Source organism: Podarcis vaucheri (genome assembly GCF_965113315.1).
Source record: "Podarcis vaucheri genome assembly, chromosome: 15".
Lineage (NCBI taxonomy): Eukaryota > Metazoa > Chordata > Lepidosauria > Squamata > Lacertidae > Podarcis > Podarcis vaucheri.
The window spans coordinates 5,003,480-5,029,697 of record NC_138753.1 but is presented as its reverse complement, the minus strand read 5'-3'; the positions used below and the strand labels follow the sequence as shown (position 1 = coordinate 5,029,697).

Genomic DNA, 26,218 nt, shown 5'->3' with positions numbered 1-26,218 from the left:
CAATTACCTAAATAAGTAAAAGTAGGTCTAACACAAGCAATCAGAATGAAGTAACTCAACTGTCACCTCAGTAGTGTTCAGATCCTCTCAACTAAAAGTATCGAAGCTAATACAGATATTTACTGAAGTTTAAGATCTGAGAAATTTCCTCCTCCTGCCACATCCCAATTTCCTTTAGTGTCATGACCGTGGTGGGTGGGGCCAGAAGCAAAACAAACAAAAAAACAAAACAAAACCAGGGCAGAACAGCGATGAGACTCTTATATTTGCACAGTAGGCTACAATCCAACCATGCAAAAACAAAACTAAACTATGGTTTCTATACCCCCTCCCTCAATATACATGCAAGCAAGCAAGAGGCATTATCCCAGTTCACTGTCTCACCTGTGAAGTTTCCATTGTGCTGCTCTTTGCTCATTGCCATGCGCCTCAGGTCTGTTCCATTCTCTGCCATTTCATAGATCAGTCACTTATGGGGACCTACCTTCAAAAGAGACAAGACGCAAAACTCACAAAGCTGTTAAGCCAAAAGTTGCCTGACAGCAAAAACAAGACTCTAGCGTGAGATGATTCGGCCAGGAGTCCACATTTCCACTTGACACCCTCTCCAGAGCAAGGAATGTAGCTCAGTGGGGGAGCATTTGCACTGCGTTCAAAAGGTCTCTGATTCAATATCCAAAATCTCCATACAGGACCGGGAATTTCCCCAGCTTGAAACCCTGGAGAGACACTGCCAGTCAGTGTAGACAATACTGGGGTCGGTGGATCAGTGGCCTGTATAAGATGACTTCCTCTGTTCTGATTTAAATCAGCCCTTAATTCAGATCCGTGAGGACCGGCATCTTCTGCAAGCTCAATTGGGCTACATGTTATACATGGTAACCACCAGAGGGAGCCCTTATCCATATATTGTATGATCAAATATCCCAAGTCTCATCTGAAAAAGGGTCAGTGTAAAGGTGAGATACACTAGTCCTCATGACAGCACAAGACCACCTGGAGAAGTAAATGTAAGGCCAAAGTTCACTATGTTTCCCCAACTCATGCAGTGTCTAAACCGGGGTAGGCAACCTGGTTTAGGTTGGATCAAAGCAAAAAGAGCTTTGAGAAATGCAAACCGTCAGGTTTAAGGGAAGGGAAATGGACTTTCTGTTCAATGGTGCAGAAAAGAGGCAGGGTGCGCTTCTTCCTGGACTGATCCTTGGACTGCCACTTTGCCAGAGCAAAACCCTCCAGAGCAGCAGCAACAGCAGCCCAAACTAGCAAATTGCAGCTTTTCACAACACAGAATCATTTGCTGATGGGGGCTCTTAAAGTAGGGTTGCCATGTATTCTTTTTAGGGATCCCCCAAAATTGTGGAGCGTTTTTCTTAGGGAAACCCAGAAAACAAGTTGCAGAGTATCTTTTTTCAGACAAACCCCAAAAATGCAACCCCCCCAAACACCCCATGATTTTTCTATTGATTGCCTAAGATCTAAGACGTGGGTAGGCAAACTAAGGCCCGGGGGCAGGATCCCCCGATCTGGCCCAATCTCCTTCTCAATCCAGCCCGTGGACGGTCCAGGAATCGGCGTGTTTTTACATGAGTAGAATGTGTCCTTTTATTTAAAATGCATCTCTGGGTTATTTGTGGGGCATAGGAATTCATTCATCCCCCCCCCCAAAAAAAAATATATATATATAGTCCGGCCCACCACATGGTCTGAGGGATTGTGGACCGGCCCATGGCTGAAAAAGGTTGCTGACCCCTGGTCTAAACTTCAAATTCCCCAGCTCAGGCACTCTGATGGGAGTTGCACCCGAAGGAGTGCAGAAACTGGTGGAGGCTGAACTAAGGCTGAGAGCAGAAAGTCACACGAACCAACTACTTTCTGCAAAATCTGATCATATACACCAGAAAACACCTCCAGATCAAACTTCCCAAATCGAACGTCTTACTCCAACCACGACCTCAGGACTCTCTAAATCAAAGTCCTAATTTTGCGGGTGCCAATTGCCGTGCAACTTTCTGGTACACGGATAGCTGGCTTTATTCAACAGCCAAGATGTGCTATATCGGTGTGCAGGGAATCCCAGGTTGAAATCCCCACCGTGGACCTGTTGGGTGGCGGCGGGTAGTTCCACAAACAAGGCTGCCCTGAAAGAGTTTCTCGGGTGATGAGGACACCCAGAGGAGAGTCTCATTTCCTGACCTCAAAGACAGGCAAACATGCTAGTTTGCCTGGAAACAAGATTCCCTTTCTGCATCAAACATCTCCCGACTTTTCAGCTTTGCCTTCCAAATCCCTTCTGGTTGCTTCGGAAACCACTAAAAACAGAGAGCCGCAAGAGGATAATAGCTTTCCACGAGTAACCCATATTCAGGGCAAAGACTCGGGGGGGGGGGACCTTACTTGTAAGCATATTTCTATAGCATAGAATAGAATTTTATTATTACAGTCACAGACCAGTTCCGGCTCACTTACAATATCAGGAAAATCATAAAACACAACAGGAATACATTGAATTGCAATTGGGTATAACAGAGACAATTCAGGTATAGCGGCAATTAAAAATATACCGGTATATTAAATCTTGATCACTAAAATATAACCTGAAATTATCATTTAAAACCTTAATGATTTTGGTAGTACAGCTTGTTCCCTAAGTTTTATGGCAGTCGCACAGAATTTGGCCACCCTTAACGTGATCTCTAGATCCTTGTCCTCTACCATGAGTTTTAGACGTTGAAGTTCAGACCCATTTGGAGATTTCTGAATAACAGGAGTGATAAATACCGAGCGTATATCCCCGTAGAAACGGCAGCGTAACAAGACATGAGAGACAGTTTCTACCTCCATCAAGCTGCAGGGGCAGACTCGTTCCATGTATGGTTTACCCTCGAATCTGCCCTGCAATAAGGCAGATGGCAGCACGTTGAATCTAGTGAGGGTGAATGACCGTCTGTATTTAATTCTATAGCATTAAAAAAAAAAAAGCCCTGTCTTTCAGGGAATACGCATGGACTCATCCACCAGGGAACCCCTTTTCCACATTGCAGGGGGTTATTAGGAAAATTCCAGGGGAGGTGTGGGGGACCTGTGGCCCTCCAGATGTTGCTGGACTACAACTCCCATCATCCCTGCTGGCTGGGGCTAATGGAGTCCACAGGTCCCCCCCCTGAACAGGCTCCACTAGCCCTTCCCTTTGGCTCTGCACAGACCACCACCAGCAAGCACGTTATCTCCCATGCCATCTGTTCCACCAACGTTGGTCTTCTTTTATAGCAAGCTTATCCAAGCAAAGTTGAAAGAACCAAGTGGTTTACAGCAACTTAAAAAGCAGAATTTTCTTAGGAAACAAACCGTCTTATCACTAAATCCATGTTTATCACCAAAGCCACACTTTAAAACAAGCTGAAATACAAGTTCATTAAGAGAAACAAACCAACCAACCAACCAAGCAAGAAAACAAACAAACAAACAAACAAACCACCAACACCCCAACAATGTACTCCCTTCTCCCCCACACTCCCAGCAAACCGGAGGAACATTTCAGCACTTTCAGCGGCAAGACCCAAGCAGATCGAGCCCTAACCCTTAAAATTCCTAGGCATGTTTTTAGGTGCTTGGCTGACCAGGCAATTGAGGTCTCCTGCCATCCTTTCTGCCCCTGGAGTAAACAGGCAGACTTTTTAAAAACATAATTGCTGCATTATGAATATAACACCAGATAAATTCAACCCCAAACCGAATAAACCAATTTTCCCAACTGAGCCTTAATATACCTCTTTGTGCCTTTGCCCGTCTTGCTCTCAAAGGAACGAAACAGCCCAGGGTCTGTTAAGTGCTGAAGGAAAGTTCTACGAGTTCCAGAGAGAGAAACGAAGCCCACCCAGGACGCAGTGTAGAATGAACACCAGTTTTACAAGGTTGAGACATTAAGTTTCTTCAGACAAACTATTAGGGTGGTGTGGACAGGGTTTTTTTATTATTTAAAAAAATCCTTGTATATTTTTAGCACCATGAACACCCAAAAGGAAACATTCAATTAGAACAAAAATTTAGGACAAAAAATTAGGACATCCTTGAAAGGCACCCAAAAACTGGCACAACACAACTTAACGAAGAAGTTACTTTGGCAGCAAAGGGAGCGGAAGGGCTCTCTCTCTCTCTCTCTCTCTCTCTCTCTCTCAGGTACGGCTGAATGGCTGAACCCATCAAACAAAAGTGAGAATTGTAATGCCTCCCGGATGATTTTGGACTCCAAATCCCATCAGCCCAATGGTCAAGGAGCCGCACCATGTACTTAAAGGACATACAATCCCCATTTCAAGCGTGTGACACCCCTCAAAGAATTCTGGGATTCCCCTTCATAGAGTGCAATTCCCAGCATCCTGAACAAATTACAGTTCCCAGTATTCTTGGGGTTTTGTGGAGTGGCGGAGGGGAGAAGCCATGTGCTTTGAATGTGCACTGGATCACAGAATCGCACAATTGTAGGGTTAGAAGGGATCCTGAGGATCATCCAGTCCAAGCCCCTGCAACAGCAGCTGTCCCATATGGAGATTGAACCTGCAATCTTGCCTTCATCGGCACCGCGCTCTAGCCAGCTGAGCTATCCAGGCTGTGCTTTTAAGTGTGTGACGTGGGTCTTCTGGTAGTCCCAGAAACGCCAGAGGTTAATGCCCCCTGCTGTAAACAAGTCTATGTGCTTCCTTAAGGCAGGGCTGGGGGGGAGAGAGAAGGGCGGGGGAATTCTCCCCGAACACCCAGAGAGTCCTCTTGAAAATAGTGACAGAGCCATCTCCCTTGAAGAATGTAAAATCCAATCCCCTTAAGCTAAGTAACACTTTGAAAGGGCCTCAGGGATGTCAGATGTCCTTAGGGGATCTTTAGGGAGAGAGAACAGGTGGTCGTCTGGGCCCAAGATCAGCTGGCAGAGATGTTTAGCAACTGACGGGCTCATGTCCTGCTATGTTCATTCCCCCCCCCCCCCGAACTGTAACACAACCAAGAGACATGGCAACATAGTTTAAACATTACATTATATTTTAGTTACTGGAAAAGCAGGAGGACCCACAATCATTAGCTCATTGTACAAGCACCGATTGCACAACAGGACACATTCCCTGGGTGGCGCCTGCTTAATCTGGCCCAAATGGGGTGTCCTACTTTTTGTTTTTGTTTTTTATCAGGTCTGAAGCTGGCGGTTGTATGGGTGGGGCTGAGAGAATGGGATCCAGCTCTGGCAGGAGACAAGGAGGTCAGAAAGAGAAGGAAAGGTTAGTTTGTTTCCAAAGGGATTCAGCAAAAGCTATTCGCCTGGGATGAAATAAAGTTCACCTCAGGTGACCAGGTAAGCAAGCTTTTGTAAAACTGAAGAGGGCCGCTTCCTTCCCACTTTGGGCCTTTTGCTGTGACCAATGTTACGTAGATATATGGGGACTGGCAGGCTAGGAAACTTGAACTGGACTTTAAAGATGAACCCAAACAAAATGTGCCATGGAGTGCTCCTGTTCGGCCTTCCAGCAAGCCAGTCACACCCTTTCCCAAGATACTCCATTCCATTCCCCACAAGGCCAACTATCAGGAATGAGAGAAGTTATAGCCAACTGGAGGATGACACGTCCCCTGTCTCAGGGAAACGCGATATAACTTTAAGCATGGCAAAGGAACAACATGTTAGATTTCACAAACCCTTTGACCTCACATTATTCTTCAGGTTGTTGGTGTCACAGATGGTTTTCTTCAGCTCATCTCCAACTCAGAAGTTCACTTTCCCCAGTTCTCTCAAGAAACCATGTTTAAGACCTCGAGAAGATCTTTCCAGATTAGGCCAACGGGCCTTGTAGTTCCTACAGTGGCCAGAAATATGTTTATGGGAAGTCCACTGTGCTGTCATGTAACACACCTGTTGATGGACATAACCCCCCAAGCATTATGACCCAGATCCACAAGGCTGACCAGATCCTACCCTTGACCAACTTCCCGTGGGCCAAATCAGGCATCATTACGACATCAGGTGACAATTCCAAAGCGGTTTGCCAAAACCACCAAGCAGTTAGCTCCTTGGATGTTTGTTTGCAGGTGCGGTTTGGGTTCAGACTGGACCTGCGAGTGGGCAAAGCAGGGCTCACACACACCTTCAAAAGGGATGATAAAGCCGATCAGCTGGTCCGTGCTGACAGCGAGCTGCCCCAGCTCCACTGGTGCAGCTGATCTGAGAAGGACTTGCCTTCTGCGCCAATCAGCAAGCCCTGCTTGCAAAGGAACAACTTACATGCCCCCCCATCTGACACTGCACATGGCATCAGGCTGGAGACGGAGACAACGGAGAAACGGCCTCAAGGGCAGATTCATGCCCACACCTGGTCTAACTCCTTTTTTAGGAAAACACTGGCTCTCAGCTTAGCTTTCAGGATTGTGTCGAAAAGCTCAGCCAGATCAGACCGAAAGTTCACCTTCTCCAGTCTTTCACACCCAATCTGATGCCCTCCACAAGTGTTGCTGGAAATACAACTCCCATCATCCCTGGTTGCTGGGCATGCTAGCCAAAGCTGACATAGTCCAAAGCAGGCATCCCCAAACGGCCCTCCAGCTTTTTAGGGAAACCCCCCCAAAAAAAATTACAATTCCCATCATCCCTGACTACTGCTCTGGTTAGTTAGGGATGATGGGAGTTGTAGTCCCAAAAGAACTGGAGGGCCGAGTTGGGGGATGCCTGGTTCAAAGCATGTGGGGGTGGGGAGGCCCGTCTATTCCCTGTGGCAGAGTCTCCTTAAGGTCTCAGGAAGAACTTATTTCCAGGTTCCACTTCCTCCTGAGCTCCTTTCAGCTGGAAATGCCAAGGCTCTTCTGAATGCATAGCATAGCACAGCTACGATTCCCCTTCCCAGCTGCCTGGCTGCCCATTGACAAGCCTCCTATGACTTAGCAAAGGATCAACAGATACGTCTCCCCCCCCCCGTGGGCTTGGGGGGTTGCCAAGCCGTCCCATCAATCCACCCAACCTGTCCCCCCTCCCCTTCTTTCCCCGCCTTCACTCCCAAGCTTTGGGAAATCCCAGTTTGGAACCAGCTGCTGTCAAAAAATAGAATATTAAACCAGGGACACCGCCGGCCTGACTATTATACGCTGTTGTCAGGGGTTCAGGAGCAGAGGCGAGGGCAAGGGAGGAAACAGAGAGCGAGGGGAAGGAGTCCGAAGGAAAGATGAGCGATGACGACGACCCGAGGTCTCCGAGTCTGTCCAGTGAATTGGAAGATTCACAGAAAGGAGCGCCAGTGACCAGAGCAAGGGGGGAGCTTAGGGGGACACCCCAGGAAGAAGGGACAAGAGGGGGTTCAGAGAGCAGCAGTTGGAAATCGGGGCCAACGTCCCCAACAGAGCGCAGTGGGGAGGAAGGGCGCCAGGCATCGGGATCCGGCGGCTCGCCGCAGGGGGGAGGGCATGAGTCAGGAGTGGCCACGCCTCCATCGGAGAGCGAAGAAACGGTCAAGCGGAGAGTGGAAGGTTGGGCGCGCGCGCCAAGTTCAAATGCACAGGAAGGCGGCACAGTAAGCAGCCCGGAAAGGGAGCCAGGTCCTAAAGCCCGCCGCAAGGAGACAGAAGGGTCCGGGGGGTCAGCGTCAGAAGAGTCCCGGAAGGAAGAGACCACGGGGGGCAGAGGGACCCAGAGAAGAACGGTCAGGCGGAAAAGGTGGAGTAAGGCTAGGGTATTAAGTTGATGTACAGGAGGCGGGGACTCAGACGGAGCTTCGCCGGTCTAGCTTAGAAGACGTAGGGCTGCACGCTGCAGCTTGGAATTGGAAACTGTAACTTAATAAAGACTTTTATAAAGTGAACGCTGGCTAGCGTGATCCTCTGTGAGCTGGGATCTGGAAGCAGCCCTGACAGCTGTCCTTACTTGGCTGAACAAGAATAACCTGGAAAACTAACAAGGGGTGAAAAAATAATGGCCTGCTGTATCATTATCAGTGACGGCTAAAGCAGAGACACTCACTTTCATGGATTTATTTTCCCTTCCAGACTCAATAGTGGTGAGATTCCTCCGTTCCAGAGGCTGTTAGAAGGTTACACAGCAAATGCTTCATTCAACAGGCAGTGATGCGTCATTTGTAGCCAGACCATTGTTCCACCTAGCTTAACACTGTCTACCCCAGGGGGGTAGAGAACCTTCTTCAGGCCAAGGGCCACATTCCTTTCTGGGGACCTCCTCGGGGCCACATGCCAGAAGCATAAGCTTTACCTTTTGTCCAGTAAGCTAGTTTCAGCGCACACACTCCTTTCCAGGCAAGCAAGAGGAACGATCACAGACACATTCTAGCCAAAGAAAAACACTCAAGGAGGTCATGAAGCAGCACTGTTCTACACTCCTAGGTCTTTTGGCACTTCCACATAAGGCTGAGAGAGACTGCCAGCCCGTGTGGACAACACTGGGCTCGATGGACAAATGTATCTAAGGCAACTTCCTCTATTCCTAGGTATGACTGGTTGGCATGCAGGATTTCAGGCAAAAATATTTTTCCAGCCCCCCCTTTGGAAACGCCAGAAATTGGATTCGAGACCTACTTTATGCAAGCAGATGATCTATCAGCAAGAATGGCTCTTTTCCATGCTGAGATGTCCACCTGATGGGGCCATGGTCCAAATGAGTCACACTTAAATCATGTCCCAGGACTCACAAGCACGCACCAAGATATCGCTAATCTCCAAATGACTTTCTGCCCTGGCCTTACCTCCTTCCATTTCGAGTGGAAAATTCTGCCCCATCTCTACATCAACTGGATTTGACAACTGCTCTCAATGCAGAAGGGCTGCAGAACTGCCAGCCGTGAGCAGGAGGCTGTCCGTTGTGTCTCTGCATGAGTCACAGGAAGGAGGCGACGCATGAGCAATTGGACTCAACTGGGGTGAGGGTGTTGCCCAATTCCATTCTGCCCCTGCACTGGCTGTGAACAGATCATTCAATCACTTCTGATAGAGAAATATAGCCAGCCCTGAAGAGAATGCCTGCTGCTACATTTTCCCTACCCGCTACATTTGTGGGTTATGAAAGCTATGGTTAATGATTTACTGGGAACGTGCGGATTGCTTCTGTTCTGCTCCTCCTTGCTAGTGACTCAGAGCAACAAACCCCAGTTCTTAGAATCCTTAGTCCAGCATGACATCAAATCTGATTTGCTTTGCTCCAAACTAGGATGAAAAGTCATGGCTTACCAATGGTGGCTTGTAAAAGAAACCGCGACTTACGGTTTGGACCTAATGTGAGGCCGAGGACTTTGGTTTGCTGCTCTCATGTTGTAAGGGGAGGAGGGGGAAACGATGTAGAATTGATCAGCACGTTCAGAGGAAACCATTAACCATGGCTTAGCGCAAGGTGCAAATGCACCCAAGATCTCACTGTTTCGTGCTTGCCTCTTTCCAATCAATACTCCAAACGCAGCCCCCAGTTTTAAACCACAGAAGGAAAAATGAGGGCCTCAGCGAGCAAAAGCCAGTGAAACCCAGCTTCGAAACCAAGGGGCTAGTCTCTCGCTTCATCTCTAACCCTCCAACTCAGAGGAGGCTATATTTAGCTCACAAATTCTGCTCCTCGCAAGTCAGAAGCTTTAAAATCCATCACACTTTCCCCTTCTTCAACCCCCAGCAATTCTACCCGCCAGTCCTATGGCAACACATCTGCTCATGAATGAACATGGTGCCTCAGCAAAGGGAGAACGAAAACACACACACCAACCGGTGTTAGGAAATGCAAGGTCTCCTGTAGCTTTGATTCTCACTCTCATAAATGAGTTTGAAATGAAGTGAAGAAATCCTCACTACATCAATCAACTTTAAAGACTGACTGAATAACCTTTCCCCTTATTATGAATGGATTGGGGGGTGTTTGGGGGTGGGAGGAACTGGAATAAGCGTATAAATGACAAAGATATTATTAGAATGGGAAACAAAAGACGACCTAGTTAAAGCTTCAGTGACGCACTGGGCAATAGATATAGGACACAATATAGATCTTAACCTCTGGGAGGAACTTTGGAAAAGCGACTTGAAATTTACAGCATGTTATTCTTTGAAAGGGAAATATTTGAAAATGATTCATAGATGGTATTTAATTCCGAGTAGGTTGGCTAAGATTTACAAGACAGAATCAGATAAGTGTTGGAAGTGTAAAGATGTGGAGGGAATGTTCTTTCACATGTGGTGGACATGCAAAAAGGTAAAAGAGCATTGGGAAATGATTTACAATGAACTGAAAAAAATGTTTAAATTACTTTCCCCCCCAAAAACCCCAGAATCCTTTCTGCTGGGGATAACCCAGACTGAAATCCCCAGGTGTCAGAAAAGGTTAATTCATGTATTCAACAACTATGGCCCATGTTTTGTTAGCCCAAAATTGGAAAGTGAGAGGTCCCAACTAAAGAGAATAGGTAACTCAAGTTGACAGAATATGCATAACTTGCAGATTTAACATATAGAATAAGAAAGCAAGAAGAACATGTCTTTAAAGAAGAATGGAAAATGTTTATTGACTATATGGAAAATAACTGTACAGCTGAAAATGCCGGCAGGATTAACACAAATTCAACATTCAGCAGAGTAAATAATTCTTGATGAATGTAATAGTGGAAAATTGATTTGAATGGCTATTGTAAAATATGCAGGGATGAACCATGGTAAAATGAACCACGGAAAGAGAAGAAGAGAAGTCATTGGATATTTTAAAGTTTGCAAAATGTTTATTTGAAATTGTAAAGCAGAAAATGTAATAAATTTTTTTATTAAAAAGAGTATAAATGACAAAGTTTGGGATGCCATTTCTGAATCTTACAGAAAGCAGGAAGAATAACATAAGAGACTTACTGGAGCAGGATTACTGTTCTGTAAGTGATCTGTTAGCTACCCGGACAACACACACTTATAGTGAAGGTGCAGGATATAAATCACACTAATGCAGATGGGGCTGAACCTGAGGAAGATAGAGGCTCCCTTGGCCAAAAACACCCAGAACAGATCCACATCATATATTTAAAGCATACCCAACACACATTTAAAGCACATTACTTCCCCCAAAGAATTGTGGGAACTGCAGTTCCACCTCACAGAGCTACAGTTCCTAGCACCCTTCACCTACTACAGCTCCCAGTATACTTTTGCAGAAGTCACGTGCTTTAAATGTGTGTTGAATGTGCTTTGACTGTTTAGTGTGAATCGGCTCTTGGTGACTTTGGCAAGTTCCTACCTGAGGAGAGATCTGAACCGGCTCTTAGCTCACAATCACCACCACAATATTTTTAATAAACACAGAAAGCGCGCAGGAGGGAAATGGCAAGAATGAAGGAGTTAACAGATAGCAAGATACATCGTTAGTAGTAGTGGTATTAATTAAATTTGCGTACCACATTTCATCTGAAGCTCTCAGCATAAAAATATCAAACGAGAACACAAAATTAATAATAATAAGAATAAAAGCAATAATCCCCACCTACCCACAAACACATTTAAAAGGCCACAGAATATTCACTCAGCCAAAGGCCTAGTTATCGAGAAAGAACAGACAGAACCAGGTTATCTTTGAAACCTTTGAGTCTTAAAAGATTCAAAGTGAACCTTGTTCTCTGTGAAAAACCACACGAAGATCCAATATTAAGCCTTTTGGACTCTGTCTTGAGAGAGACTTTGTACCAACTTTGAGCAATTACTTTTTACAATTATATCCTCTCACTGGCGGCAGTGTATTTCGGATAGACAAAGCCAGCCTGTCAATTAACAAAGATAACAAGATCAATGAGAGAGATCCACAGCACACACAAACGTAAGCAATGGCTTATAGTCGATTTCTCACATTTTTAAACGCCACTTCCTGGCAAAACTCCCAAAGCGTTTTTCCACTTATACACACACTCACAGAAGTATAATGTGCAAAGCGTTAAGAGGTCAATGTTGTGGACAGAAGCATGTGGCCACAAAGGCAGAGGGCTGCCCCATTCAAATCTTGCCTTTGCCAGGTGACTAACAGAACACTCTCAGCTCTAGTTCTGCATCCACATACAGTGGTGCCTCGCAAGACGAAATTAATTCGTTCCGCGAGTTTTTTCGTCTAGCGAATTTTTCGTATTGCGAAGCACGGTATCGGAAAAGTTTTGAAAAAGCTTCAAAAATCACCAAAAACCTCAAAAAAGGCTACCACACCGCGTTCTATGAGTTGCTCCTCAAAGTCAAGTCGCAACTGTATTAACGGTGTTAAGAAAAAGGAAACAAACTTGCAAAAAACGCAAGACGTTTTTGTCTTGCGAAGCAAGCCCATAGGGAAATTCGTCTTGCGAAGCAGCTCAAAAACCGCAAAACCCTTTCGTCTAGCGAGTTTTTCGTCTTGTGAGGCTTTCGTCTTGCGGGGCACCACTGTACTGGGAAGAAGAAAGCTAACTAACTTTCAGGGCTGCTTTTTAGATTTTACAAACTGATCAAAGACTGAAATAATAGGACTACAGGGATATTGAGACAACTGCAGCAGGGGGTTTAGAAACACGGTATACACCCACAAATTGTACCTTTTAAAATAAATAGACAACAAAACTCATAAACAGAAAGTGATCTTGGAAAACCTTGTCTATTGAAACAGGCAGACTTCACTGTATGTTTTAACTGCTTTATACTGATAATTTTATTGCTTTCTTCATTTTGTAAACCGCTTTGAGGTTTTATTACAATTAAGCTGTATATAAATCTTGTGAAACAAAATAAACAGCCGGAAACAGTTTAAAAATACAGGAGGTTTTGACTTTGAACTTATCTTCCTTTTAATAATTTTGACCCTGTTTTGATGGCTAAAGTGAGGAACTTAGCTATATTTTCTGTGACGTCAGGGTTGGAGCCTGACAATCAAAAACAGAGAATTCATCTCAGTTTCCCAAGTGTAGAGAAAGTACTGAGATAAGCTTGGATATTATACCTAAAAAAATTACAGTACAGTGGTACCTCGGGTTACATACACTTCAGGTTACATACTGTCAGGGGTTCAGAAGCAGAGACGCAGAGAAGGGTGGAAACAGAGAGCGAGGGGGAGGAAGCCGAAGGGAGAATGAGTGATGATGACGACCCGAGATCTCCAAGCCTAAGCAGTGAGTCAGAGGACTCCCAAAAGGGAGCCCCAGTGAGCAGAGCAAGGGGGGGATCCGGGGGGACACCCCAGGAGGAAGGGAACAGAGGAGATTCAGAGAGCAGCAGCTGGAAGTCGGGACCCACGCTCATAACTGAGGGCGGCAGCAGCTGGAAGTCGGGACCCACGCTCAAGACTGAGAGCAGCAGGGAGGAAGGTAGCCAGGCATCGGGTTCCGGAGGCTGTCAGCAGGAGGGAGGGCACGAGTCAGGGGTGGTCACGCCCTCCTCAGAGAGCGAGGCAACGGTTAAGAGGAAAGTAGAGAGTTGGGCGCGCGCGCCAAGTTCAAATGCAGCGGAAGCTGGAGCAGTAAGCAGCCCGGAGAGTGAGCCAGGTCCTAAAGCCCGCCGCAAGGAGGCAGAAGGATCAGGGGGGTCAGCGTCAGAGGAGAGTAGAAGGGAGGAGGCCCAGGGGGGCAGAAGGACCCAGAGACGTAGGGAGAGGCGAAGGAGGTGGAGCAAGGCTAGGGTATTAAGCTGGTGTGCAAGAGGCGGGGACTCAGACGGGTCTTCGCCGACCTAGAGCAGAAGGTGTAGAGCTGCACGCTGCAGTTCGGAAATGAAACCTGTAACTCAATAAAGACTCTTTTAAAGTGGACGCTGTGTGGCGTGGTCCTATGTGAGCTGGGACCTGGTAGCAGCTCTGACAGTAAGACCCGTCTCTTTAAAGCTTCAGAAACCTGAAACCTCGCAGCGGGAGCAGAAGCCGCTAGGGGAGGAAGAGGGGTGTCTGTAAGCGAGCTCACAAAGGTTAGCAAGATGACGGAAGAACAGAGGATCTCCGCGCTGCAAGAGGCAGTGACCCAGTTGTCCTCAGAGGTATTGGCTTCCAAGAAACGGGAGGAGGAGACTACAGCCGCCTACAGAGACCTACACGCCAGGTTTGAAATGCTTGTTAAGCAAGGGCAACCGGGACCCAGACCGGAGGGCGTGGGATTGGCACGGAGAGCAGGAGGGCTTGTGGCTCACTTCGATGGGACTTTGCAACAGTACCCTAATTTTAGAGCAGACGTAATGTGCGCACTGCAACTGCTGGCAAAAGACTTTAGAGATGAGGAAGAGAAGGTGGGGTTCATATTGTCCCATTTGCATGGGGATGCCAAAGCCTGGCTGCGCAATTTGTGGAGGGATAAAGATCCGGCGCTTCAGAATGCAGATGCCTTTATCAAAGCGATGGATGCGTGTTTTTTGTCTACTATTGATGTGGATCTTGCCAGACGGGAGATTCATGGACTAAAACAAGGGAGGGCGAGCGTCCGGCAGTATCAAGCCCGATTTTTTGCGCTGGTCAGTGCTTTAGAATGGGATCGGGATTCGCCCCCTGTCAGAGACCTCTTCTGGGAGGGTCTAAGTTCAGCGGTTAAGGATGAAATTGCAAGGGGGGAGAGGCCCCGAAGCACGCAGGAGGTGGTCCAAAGGGCGCTGACTGTGGGGGTGAGGCTGGAAGAACGTCCATGGTGCAGAGATGAAGGACGTGGAGGGCGCGAAGCAGCGAGAAGTTTCTATTTCGTTCCGAGGGAAGCAGCGCGTGCGCAATCCACACCTCCGCCAGGAGGGGGAGGGGAACCGATGGAGGTTGGAGGTGCAAGGGCTCAGTCAGCAGCCAGAGCCCTAGCACCGGCAGCAGTGAAAGCGAAGCCTCCTAGAGGGAACAGGAAGTGTTACATCTGCGAGGATCCAGGCCATTTGGCGAAGGAGTGTCCCCGGAGGCTCCACAAGCACACTGCAGCCTCAGCAATGGTGACTGCAGCAACGCAGCAAGGAGAACCACAGCAGGGAAACGACGATGTCTGGCTGGAGACGGAGGCACTGGGGCCCAGCCAGACGCATCTGTGAAGCAGTCCCCAGCAATCTTGCAACCCACGGATCCCCTCCCACCCAAACCAGTAGTGCAGCTCACAGCATCTCTCCAGCTACCCGACGGCGTCACTATCGAAGTGCCGCTTTCTGTGGATTCTGGAAGCAACGCAGACTTTATAGCGCAGAGCTTTGTGGAGCAGCACGCTATACAGCTATTGCCTGCCACTCTGCCCCTGCAAGTCGTCACAGTGGATGGCAGAGAGTTGCTAGGGGGGCAGGTGGTGAAGCAGACGCCACCGATGGTGATGCGCCTTGGCAACCACAGGGAAGTCATCAGTTTTAATGTCACCCAACTGTCGGACACGCCCATTGTGTTGGGCATGAGTTGGCTGGACAGGCACAGTCCGACACTGGCTTGGTACCAGAGACAACTGATCTTCGGCTCCTCTTATTGCGCAGAACACTGCATCCTGCCCCGACGGGAGGGAGAGGAGGAGGAATCACAACTGCAGTTGGGAACGTTGCAAGCGGTCCCCCACAAATACGCGAGCTTTTTGGAGGTCTTCTGCGAGAAGGAGGCGGACAAGCTACCCCCTCACCGGCCATATGACTGCAAGATTGACCTCCTACCGGGGGCGACGCTGCCGAAGGGGCGGCTATACTCCATGTCTGAAGATGAAATGCAGGAACTCAAACAGTTCATCGAGCATAATCTGGAGCGTGGCTTCATCAGAGAGTCCAAGGCAGTGGGGGGCAGTCCCGTTTTCTTCGTGAAAAAGAAAGACACGCCCCAAAAAAGACTAGTTGTGGACTACCGCCTTTTGAACCAGATGACCAAACCGTCTGATTACCCCATGCCCAGGATTGACGACCTCCTCGCGACGGTGCGCAAGGGACGCGTGTTCACCAAGTTGGACCTGCGAGGGGCGTACAATCTCATCCGCATGCGGGAGGGCGATGAGTGGAAGACGGCCATGTTCACACCGCTGGGCACCTACGAATACAGAGTTATGCCCTTTGGATTACAAAATGGCTCTCACTGTTTTCAAGCTTTTATGCATCACGTGTTGGAGGGACTCCTCTACAAGACATGCGTCTGCTTCCTGGATGACATCCTGATTTTCTCTGACTCGCAGCAAGCTCACGACCGAGACGTGAGGGAGGTGCTCAGCAGGTTGCAACAACATAGACTGTACGCCAAGCTGGAGAAGTGCCAGTTCGACACGACGGAGGTGGATTTCCTGGGATACAAGTTGTCGGACAAGGGGATAGCCATGGACAGCACCAAGGTTCGTGCGGTATTGGATTGGAAAAGCCCGCGCAACCGGAAGGAGGTCCAGCGGTTTGTCGGCTTCGCCAACTTCTATCGCAAGTTTATCAAGGGGTTCGCGATGCAAACGGCAGCAATTACGGACACGCTCAGCTCCAAAAAAAAGAAATTCATCTGGACGGAGCAGGCGGAACAGTCCTTTCAAGCGCTCAAGCATCTCTTCGCATCGGAGAAGCAACTGCTGCATATCGACCCCAGTAAACCGTTGAGGGTAGAGACAGACGCGTCAGACAGAGCCGTGGGAGCTGTCCTGCTGCAGCGAGACCCGCAGGGGGTGTGGCGGCCGGGAGCGTTCTACTCCAGAAAGCTCAGCAAGTCGGAGCAGAACTACACCATCTGGGACAGGGAGTTGCTGGCCATTCATGCAGCTTTCAAGGCGTGGAGGCACTTCCTAATCGGCGCCAAGCACACGGTGCAGGTCTGCACGGACCACAAGAATCTGGAGCACTGGCGCACGGCTCAGTTCCTGAACCAGAGGCAGATACGTTGGGCGGAGTTCTTTGCTGACTTCAATTTCCGAATAGAGTACGTCCCAGGCGACACCAACATCATGGCGGATGCACTGTCCCGAAAACCGCAATACCTAGAAGAGGTGACGCCAGCGGCGGCCATGCACATCTTCGCACCGACGGCGTGGGCGTGTGCCTCAGCTACAGTAGACCTGGATGCGGTGCGACGTGCATTGCGGGACGACTCATTCGCGCAAGACAAGATGGCGGAACTGCTCAGAGGCACGGCTACCACGGACGAGTTCCAGGTGCGGGACGGCTTGCTCCTACGCAAAGGGGCTGTCTATGTACCAGGAGACGACCTTCGCGCCAAGGTACTGCAACAGTTGCACGACGCACCCACGGCCGGTCACTTTGGCACAGAGAAAACGATGGAATTAGTCGCGAGAGACTTCTGGTGGCCCAAGCTGAGAGGAGAGGTCGCGGACTACGTCGCGAGGTGCGACACCTGCCAGAGGGCCAAGCCGGTACACAGACCACCGGCGGGACTGTTAGAACCGCTGCAAACACCGTTTGAACCGTGGGAGAGGGTGGCCCTGGACTTTGTGACGGATTTACCCAACTCGAGAGGCAAGACAGCTGTGCTAGTGGTGGTGGACTTGTTCACCAAGATGGCACATTTCATTCCGTGTGCGAAGGTGGCCACGGCGGAACAAACCGCCAAACTGTTCATAGATCACGTGTTCAAAGTGCATGGCCTGCCACGGTCTATCCTGTCCGACCGCGGACGCCAGTTCATCTCGTCTTTCTGGCAGAAGCTGATGGGTTTTCTAAATGTCAAGGTCAATCTGGCATCAGCAAGACACCCGCAGACCAACGGGCAAGCAGAGAGGGTCAATGCCATCATGCAGCAGTACCTGAGATGCTATGCCAATCAACAGCCTGCGACGTGGGTGGATTACCTGCCGCTAGCCGAGTTCGCTTACAACAACACGAAGCACGTGTCCACAGGAGTGACGCCGTTCTTTGCCAACAATGGGAGGAATCCCAGAACCTTCCCGGGACTGGAGAGAGTGGGGGAAGGAGAACCACAGACGGCGGACGCGTTCGCGTCAGAGCTGCAGGCGGTCCACGATCAACTCAGACGGCAGCTGGAGCTAGCTAAGCACGCCTACAAGGTGCAAGCTGACAAGCACAGGCGGGTTGGCGAAGTGATCCAAGTGGGAGACTGGGTCTGGTTGGCAGCCCACGCAGTGCCGACCAGGTCGCTTGCCAAGAAGAAGTTGGGGCACAAGCAGATCGGTCCGTACCAAGTCGAAGCGCAGATCAACCCGGTAGCCTTCCGACTGGCGCTGCCGGAGGGTTCCAGAATGCATCCGGTGTTCCACAGGTCGGTGCTCACTCCCTACAAGGCACCTCACAGGTTCCAGGAGCCAGGGACGGCGCCAAGTCCGCTCCGGGAACGGACGGAGACGCGGGAGGTGAAGCACCAGGACCACATCAACGAGGTCACGGAGATTTTGGACTCCAGATGGGGGGAAGAGGGAGTCGAATACCTCTTAGCCAGAGAGGGCACCCGGGCCAGCGCCAATAGCTGGGTACCAGACTACGCTTTGGAGGAACCCCTGCTCAAGGACGAGTTTCATGCCCTCTTCCCACACAAACCCATGCCAGCGAGCTTCTTCGACGACTGGTTGTTCACACCCACACTTTCTTCCAGCACGTTCCATGGATTCGACTCAGAAGGGGAACCCGCACGGAGCACCCGTTCCCCAGAAGGTTCACCGGCAGGTTCGGCATCAGGCAACTCGTATTGGTGGGACGATCGACCAGAGGAGCGATGGCGCAGGAAGTGGCTGGAGATGCCAGGTCGAGCGACCGACGCAGAGACTGACATGGACGTGTTCGGGGAGGACCTCGGGTTCGAGCACGGCGGTACAGAGATGGAAGAGCAACAAGTCAACGTCGACGACCGCGAGGGGGAAGACTCGGAGGTCTTCAGTTGGCGGCCACCCACGGGGAGCGACCTGTATCCAGCATTCCCTCCCATGATGATGGAGCGCCCAGCACCCACACCTGACAGCGGGGAGGGGGGAAGGGGGGGCTTCGAGGGGGGGATGGATGTCAGGGGTTCAGAAGCAGAGACGCAGAGAAGGGTGGAAACAGAGAGCGAGGGGGAGGAAGCCGAAGGGAGAATGAGTGATGATGACGACCCGAGATCTCCAAGCCTAAGCAGTGAGTCAGAGGACTCCCAAAAGGGAGCCCCAGTGAGCAGAGCAAGGGGGGGATCCGGGGGGACACCCCAGGAGGAAGGGAACAGAGGAGATTCAGAGAGCAGCAGCTGGAAGTCGGGACCCACGCTCATAACTGAGGGCGGCAGCAGCTGGAAGTCGGGACCCACGCTCAAGACTGAGAGCAGCAGGGAGGAAGGTAGCCAGGCATCGGGTTCCGGAGGCTGTCAGCAGGAGGGAGGGCACGAGTCAGGGGTGGTCACGCCCTCCTCAGAGAGCGAGGCAACGGTTAAGAGGAAAGTAGAGAGTTGGGCGCGCGCGCCAAGTTCAAATGCAGCGGAAGCTGGAGCAGTAAGCAGCCCGGAGAGTGAGCCAGGTCCTAAAGCCCGCCGCAAGGAGGCAGAAGGATCAGGGGGGTCAGCGTCAGAGGAGAGTAGAAGGGAGGAGGCCCAGGGGGGCAGAAGGACCCAGAGACGTAGGGAGAGGCGAAGGAGGTGGAGCAAGGCTAGGGTATTAAGCTGGTGTGCAAGAGGCGGGGACTCAGACGGGTCTTCGCCGACCTAGAGCAGAAGGTGTAGAGCTGCACGCTGCAGTTCGGAAATGAAACCTGTAACTCAATAAAGACTCTTTTAAAGTGGACGCTGTGTGGCGTGGTCCTATGTGAGCTGGGACCTGGTAGCAGCTCTGACACATACGCTTCAGGTTACAGACTCCACTAACCCAGAAATAGTACCTTGGGTTAAGAACTTTGCTTCAGGATGAGAACAGGAATCGTGCTCTGGCGGTGTGGCGGCAGCAGGAGGTCCCATTAGTTAAAGTGGTGCCTCAGGTTAAGAACAGTTTCAGGTTAAGTACGGACCTCCAGAACGAATTAAGTACTTAACTCGAGGTACCACTGTATAAGACAGACTTCACCAATTTTGGACTACAACTCCATGTGCTGGCTGGGGCTGATGGGAGTTGTAGTCCAAAGCATCTGGAAGGGACCAGGTTGTCTGATATAGGATGAGCCCAGCTAGCATCTTGACTGAACCTATACATGAATGCTAAGTTGTACAATCATCAATGCCAAGAACCTCACAGCTTTTCTGCGAAAGTGTGCCAGCTTCCTGCCTCTCCAATACCCATCAGAAACATCTTCCATAAATCAGCATTACAGCCTGATCTTAACTGGACTCACAGGACTCCTTTCTTCGAAAGCAGGCTAAATCCAGAGGCTAGATGAGAACGATGCTAGATTCAGACACCAGAGGGAGCAACGGGAACACGGAGAGGGACTGTTCTGGTGTGAAGGTCTTGAAGAGCGATTCTACCTCAAACTGACCTTTTGAAAAAAGAGAGGGCTGCAGTCGAGCCTCAATTTGAAAACAACAACAATAAAAAAAGAATCTAACCACCGATTTCCTCGTTCTAAAGTTTCACTGCTAGCTTGCGAGACACTACCCAAACACTGTCAGCCAGGGCTGGGATCAGGGGAAAGCCAGAAAGAAAACTGATCTCTTTTATTACTACCAGAAACTGAGTCTGAAGGGCACTTCTGGCCTGTTGCTATTTTCGGCTGGGGTTCAAGTGCAAACAGGCAAGTCCAGGTTGCGCAACTGAAGGCGACCGGGAGGTCTTGAGCAACAAATCCGCTTCCCAAAAATTCGGGGCTTTTTGCAATAAGGAAAGTGATGGGAAAGTGTGGGGGTAATGCTTGCTTTGAAACAACATTGTCTAGCCTCCCTGCAAGCAAGTCAGAATGACATGAAGTCATGAGGAGGCACCCAAAGTATTATCTAAGGTGAGTGGGTAGAAAGGGGCATTAGCCTGGCTGCTCTTAACAGGGCAATAAGCTGTTGCCACCTCAGTGAAGTGAGGAAATCAACATTCCTGTGGGAATGTTGTGGCAATGGGAATGTGTGCGTGCGAGCATGTGTGTGACACACCCCAGAAACAAGTTGAATATTTTGTTCAGTAAACTGGGGACAAAGAAGAAGATAGAGAGGGTAGTAGCATCATCACTATCCCATCTGGGTGTTAACCAGAAGGTTGGTGGTTCGAGCCCACCCAGGGACAGCTGTGGGCAGGATTCCTGCATTTCAGGGGGTTAGCCAAATGACCCTATTGGTCCCATCCAACTCTACAATTCTATAAATCACTTTTGTAAGACTCCTAAGAAGAGACTGCCATTATCATGTTTCAACTTCACAAGAGATCTCAGGTGGCCAAAAGAGGGAATTTCAGCAGGTGCACATTTTCGAATCCTTAACAGTATTGTGGCATGACAAGCCAAGGCAGCAGAAATACTTACTTAAAAATAACAACACAGCAGCTATCCAGCTGCTCTCTCCCTGTGCCTCATGACCCACAGCCTATGTACGAGTGTCTGCAGGAATTTTTTGAGGCTGTGGGGAGTAAAACACTGAAACCCAGGGAGCGGGCTACACACGGTATCTGTATATTTTGCCTTGCATCTCAGGTTCTATAAATGCCAGAAGCTTACTCTTTTTTAAAGAAAGAAAGTGGTGAGCCTGGGGATAGAAATGAAAGCAGTGAGCCTGGTTCATGGAAGGGGAATTGCTGCCCCTCTTGCCCCACTAGCACCCCATGGCCTTATGGCTCCCCCCCATGTGACGGGAAAATAAGTGGAATTGTCTCCCAACGTGCATTCATACTTTCAGAAAACCAGTTGTCCAAAATTTTAGATCTTTAATAATTGGAAAGGCTGTTCTCTCCTTGATGACACTCTGACACAAGTTGCACCAAAGAAAAGCTCCTCTTTCCAACTGTTAGGTGACAACTGCAACTGGGTTTGGCTGCCCTACTAACACGCAAGTCCAAAACATTCATTTCCGTTAAGTAATCAATAATTGAAATCCTTCCCGCTCTACACTCAATTCTTCATACCAAACAGAAACGATGTCTCAGTATACACAAACACATGTGCCAATATTTCAATCCCTGCTGTTAATGTGTCTCTAACACTCTCAATGTTTAGTCGGTAAGCTCCTTGGGGCAAAGACCTGTCCCCTTTAAAATATCTACATACTCCAAAATACAGAAGATTAAATAAATAAGAGCTTCCATGAAGAGCCCATGGACATTGAGAAGATAATCGAATGTATATAAAATAAACCAAATTAAAGAAAAAACTGATGCTGTAACTGAGTAGAGACTCGGCTACCCGGGAGTAAGTCCCACTCAACTCTATGGGGCATACTCCTGAGTAAGCAAGCATAAGTTTGTACTACGAATCATACTCAGGGCGGACCCATTCGCTTTCAAGGAGATGACTTGCAGTACAAATCTATGCCTGTACACTAAGAAGTTCCACTGTCCTCAATGAGACTTAAGTCTGCAATCTTATACACACTTGGCATTAAGTCAGATACAAGCTTAAGTAGTTACTTAGATTTCAAATACAAGTTAATAGAGAGCTGGTCTTTATTTTTATTTATTTATATAAGAAGACTGCATCCAATCTTAGCCATGCTTGGATCAAGCACATTGAGATCAATGGACATGCCTAACGTGCATCCATTCATTTCACTGTGTCTACTCTGAGCAGAACTAACAGACAGAGCTAGTTGGATTCCAAGGCAGAATTTGAACCCGGCTCTTTATTTCTTTGTCTCACCCACCAACCACTGCCATTCACACTGGAGCCACAAGAAGGGCCCTTGCCTCAAAATGAAGAAGAGAGCTGGAAGAAGAAAGAGAAGCCCACCCCCATCCCCCAAACAACAGACGCTGCCCAGCTCCCGCCTACCTTCAGAGAAGACCCACTGAAATCAAAGGACACGACTAGCTCAGTCGGTCGAGCAAGAGGCTCTTAATCTCAGGGTCGTGGGTTCGAGCCTCGCATTGGGCAAGGGGGTTGGACTAGATGACCCTGGTGGTCCCTTCCAACTCGACAATTCTATCACTAACTCAGGTCCATTGGGTTGTATCCGGCGCTGACCTTTCTCAGGGTAGACCCATTGAGAGGGCGGGCTGAGAGCCCGCTGGTTCCAATGGGTCTACTCTGAGGAGAACTTGGGTTAGGCACAGCCCACGGGCAGCTCTGAAACCGAAGGAGGGAGAACCGTTTGAGAGGGGCAGCCTCCCCACCCCAAGACCACCGCCGGGGTCCCTCCCTGCCTTTCCTGACAGGATAATAAAAGCGCAGGAACGGGGGCGGGGGGGGGGGGAGAGACTCCGCGCTCGCCTTGCCTGCCCCGTGTCCCTCCGGGGGACCCGTAGGCAGCGTAGGCCGCCCCCCCCCTCAGACCCCCGCCGCTTACTTCGCTCGCTCTCTTCCCACAGGCGCGCGGCAGCCCCGGCTCCGTCCGGCTTCTTCCTCTCCTCCTCCGTCTTCGCCTCCTCCTCCTCCTGCCGCTCTTGATGTTACCTCCGGGCTTCGGGCCAACCCGGAAGTCGGGGGAGGGCTCTCCGCTCGGCCCCGCCCACCGACCGGAAAGCCGGTCTCTTCCTCGTCGCTTCCGGGCGCGGCGACGTCATTTCCTGCACGGCGCCGGTTGGCGGCGGCGGCGTCTCCTCACGCGCCTTCCTTTTTCGGATCTCGTCTTTCTCTTCTCAGCTTCATTACAGAGAAAGGAAATATTTTTTTAAAAAAGGGCGGGAGGGGGTTGGGAAGAGAGAAATGTAGACATCTATTTCAGTTGGCAAGCGCGCTTTCCGATTGGTCGGTGTATGTGTGGCGTCACGCAAAGGGGCGAAGCGATTGGCCGGCCGTCTTTTGACGTCGCCCACAGGCCGTTGGGAAGAGGGGGCGGGGCAGCCTTCGATAAAGGCACGCGCGGTGTTGCGATTGGCTGGCCGTGTTTGTGACGTCGACTGCCGGCCCGCATCGTGGCTCCTGCTCTGAGGCTGGTCGGCGGCGCGAGTGGCTGGTGAGGAGATGCGGAGGCGGCGGGAAGGGGGAGAGAAAGGGTGGAGAGGGTCCCAAGGAGCGCGCCTGTGACTCAGGTGAAGATTTATGCAAATATAGTGGGGAAGCCAAAGAAGTCAGTTCGGACTGCTAGGCCTCTCCGACTTAAAAAAAAAGAAAACTCACTTGCATCTGCAAATTTACTTTGATGCTGACCGAGAAAGATGGGGTCCTTGAATGAAAACTCGAGCCGATGGTATATTTATTAGTCTTATTTTTACTATTTTTAATTAATTTTCTATATCGCCCTTCACCCAAAGACAAAAGGGCGGTTTACAACTGAAATATACTCAGAGTCGAGAGTGGATTTCGTTCTCTTTATTCAGCTCATAGTGGGGAGGAGGAATGGAAGTTCCCCCAGAATGTCTGCTTTATATACATTATTTACACAATGGGCCCCACGTAATTGGCTAATTCCGGGATTCTCCTGTAGTCCAATCAGGTTGCGGATTCATAGGAACAAATGAAAACGCAGACCCATTGTAAAGGAATGGAAATTATTAACTTGGATCCATTCATTTCAGTGGGATCAGCCTCCTAGTTAGGTACAACCCATTTGATTTCTTCCACCCCTTTGTCCCACGATTTCAATACTTTATATAAGAGTTAACCTATATGAATTGAGGACCCTTGGCCTACAAACCCATCGCCTCCCCACCCCCCGCCTGAAAATATTCTGTGCTCCAGATGCTTTGGACTACAACTCCCAGCACCCCACCTGACCCATGGCAAGGGATGGTGGCAGTGGGAGCTTGCATCATCTAAAAGGCACCAGGTAGGTGAACGCTGGTTTACTCCCTAAGCTTTCAGTCTTTCCCAGATACAACTGCTTTGAACTTGGTACCTTCTGCATGGTTTTGTTGTCGTGAAGGCTGCAATTTCTATTTTCCTGAGCACTCCTAACATTCCTCTTGTCTTGTCGCTAGATGTACTATGGATTACCTTTCCAAGCCCGGTCTCTTCAGTATAATTGCTGGTGTTGCCTGTGGGGTATGCCTGGGCTGGAGCATTCGTGCCCGGTTCTTGCGACCATCCAAAGCCAGAATGACCCAGCTTGCCAATGAACTGGGCAATGAAGCCACTGTCATGGGCGAAAGCGGCGAATTCAAGATGGTGATTGTCGTCCGGAATGACCTGAAGATGCAGAAGGGCAAAGTGGCAGCCCAGTGCTCCCATGCGGCTGTCTCAGCCTACAAACAAATCCAGCGCCGAAACCCTGAACTCCTGAAGCAGTGGGAGTATTGCGGACAGCCCAAGGTGGTCCTCAAAGCTCCTGACGAGGAAACGTTGCTTCAGCTCCTGGGCGAGGCCAAAACGCTGGGCCTGACAGTGAGCTTAATCCAAGATGCGGGCCGTACGCAGATAGCCCCGGGTTCCCGGACTGTCCTCGGCATCGGACCGGGACCAGTGGAGGTTGTGGACAAAGTCTCTGGCCATTTAAAACTTTACTGAATACGGAGCATCTAGCCCAGAGATAATGATATCAACTATAGATTTAAAGCAAACAACCCCTTAAAAACAGTGATTATTGAGCAGGATCATGGTTTATTTTTCATTGCCTTTCAGTATTTGGAATACATAAAAATGCAACAGGTTATCTGTCCACGCTCTGCTTCTTTGTTGTCAGCTGGTTAAACATGATCCTTGAACTTACTGTCCCAGGAAATTGTTGATAGGAGGAAAAAAATTAAGGGCATGTATAGTAAGTACAGGGTGAAACCTGCTTCTCTGGGGCAGTCTGTGGATTTATTTATATTTTAAATAGAGAATTGGCTCTTTGAAAATGGTCGGTCTGAAGGGACAGTTCTTATGAATATGGACATTGTTCCTGGGATGAGGAACTTGTCACTCCTTAGGTTTTTCTGGACTCAAACTCCCATCCGCCTCATCCAGCACAACCAGTGGTTTGGGATGATGGGAGTTGTAGCCTCAGTTAGCCAGACCACACTTGTTTTAAAGACTCAAATCTGAGGTGAGGAGTGTAGAAGGTGGCCATCCTACAGAGTTCTTTAGTTGTCATTCACATATGCCTAAGTATGATCTGAAAAGAGTTAAAGGATATTCCAGCTGAGCAAAGACTTTGTCTGTGGCCTGGGGAGAGTTCCAAGGGCCAGATGGAGAGGCCTGAAGGGCCGCATTTATTGTTGCTGTCTTAGCAGCAGCATCCTGATATTTGCAGCAGCGTATCTTGCCTTCGTGACAAAACAAAATCCATCTGTTAGCTCAGTCTTCGATTTCAATGAAGCAGTAGCAGCACCTCTGCTGCTTGTAGCCGGACAAGATTTTTAACTTGCCTTTTATCACCCATTAGAACAGCCCTCTGAATTAGTAAAATGCAGGCAAGGAAAAACTGCAG

At 49.4% G+C, this 26,218-nt stretch overlaps 2 protein-coding genes across 7 annotated transcripts in view; one reads left to right on the top strand and one right to left on the bottom strand.

Annotated features, from left to right (window-relative positions):
- VMP1 (vacuole membrane protein 1) overlaps positions 1-23,365 on the bottom strand; it is a 117,983-nt gene extending 94,618 nt beyond the window's left edge. The window contains exons 1-2 of one of the 4 annotated variants that reach the window (XM_082201898.1): positions 23,216-23,365; positions 385-484 (exon numbers count right to left, since the gene is read on the bottom strand). In XM_082201898.1, the coding sequence (XP_082058024.1) occupies positions 385-454 (70 nt within the window). In that variant the 5' untranslated portion in view covers positions 455-484; positions 23,216-23,365. Of the gene's footprint in view, positions 1-384; positions 485-8,553; positions 8,627-8,720; positions 8,740-22,701; positions 22,721-23,215 lie in introns of those variants that run through there. The other 3 variants (XM_082201901.1, XM_082201900.1, XM_082201899.1) reach the window with 3 other exon arrangements.
- A 440-nt stretch (positions 23,366-23,805) lies between these two features.
- Positions 23,806-25,457, top strand: PTRH2 (peptidyl-tRNA hydrolase 2). Of its 3 annotated transcripts, XM_082201985.1 has the most exons (3): positions 23,854-24,058; positions 24,550-24,637; positions 24,789-25,457. In XM_082201985.1, exons 2-3 carry the CDS (start codon positions 24,588-24,590, stop codon positions 25,312-25,314), a joined length of 576 nt encoding a protein of 191 aa, XP_082058111.1. In that variant the 5' UTR covers positions 23,854-24,058; positions 24,550-24,587; the 3' UTR covers positions 25,315-25,457. The 3 variants fall into 3 exon arrangements, with proteins under 3 accessions (XP_082058113.1, XP_082058111.1, XP_082058112.1); XM_082201987.1 differs by lacking the exons at positions 23,854-24,058; positions 24,550-24,637 and adding an exon at positions 23,806-23,824; XM_082201986.1 differs by lacking the exon at positions 24,550-24,637 and having other exon boundaries at positions 23,855-24,058.
- Positions 25,458-26,218: the final 761 nt, after the last annotated feature.

Excerpts from the sequence above, each read along its gene's own strand:
- PTRH2 (XM_082201985.1), top strand. The coding sequence starts at position 24,588 with ATGGCAAGGGATGGTGGCAGTGGGAGCTTGCATCATCTAAAAGGCACC. Across the intron at positions 24,638-24,788 it reads CATCATCTAAAAGGCACCAG|ATGTACTATGGATTACCTTT; the intron begins GTAGGTGAACGC and ends TCTTGTCGCTAG.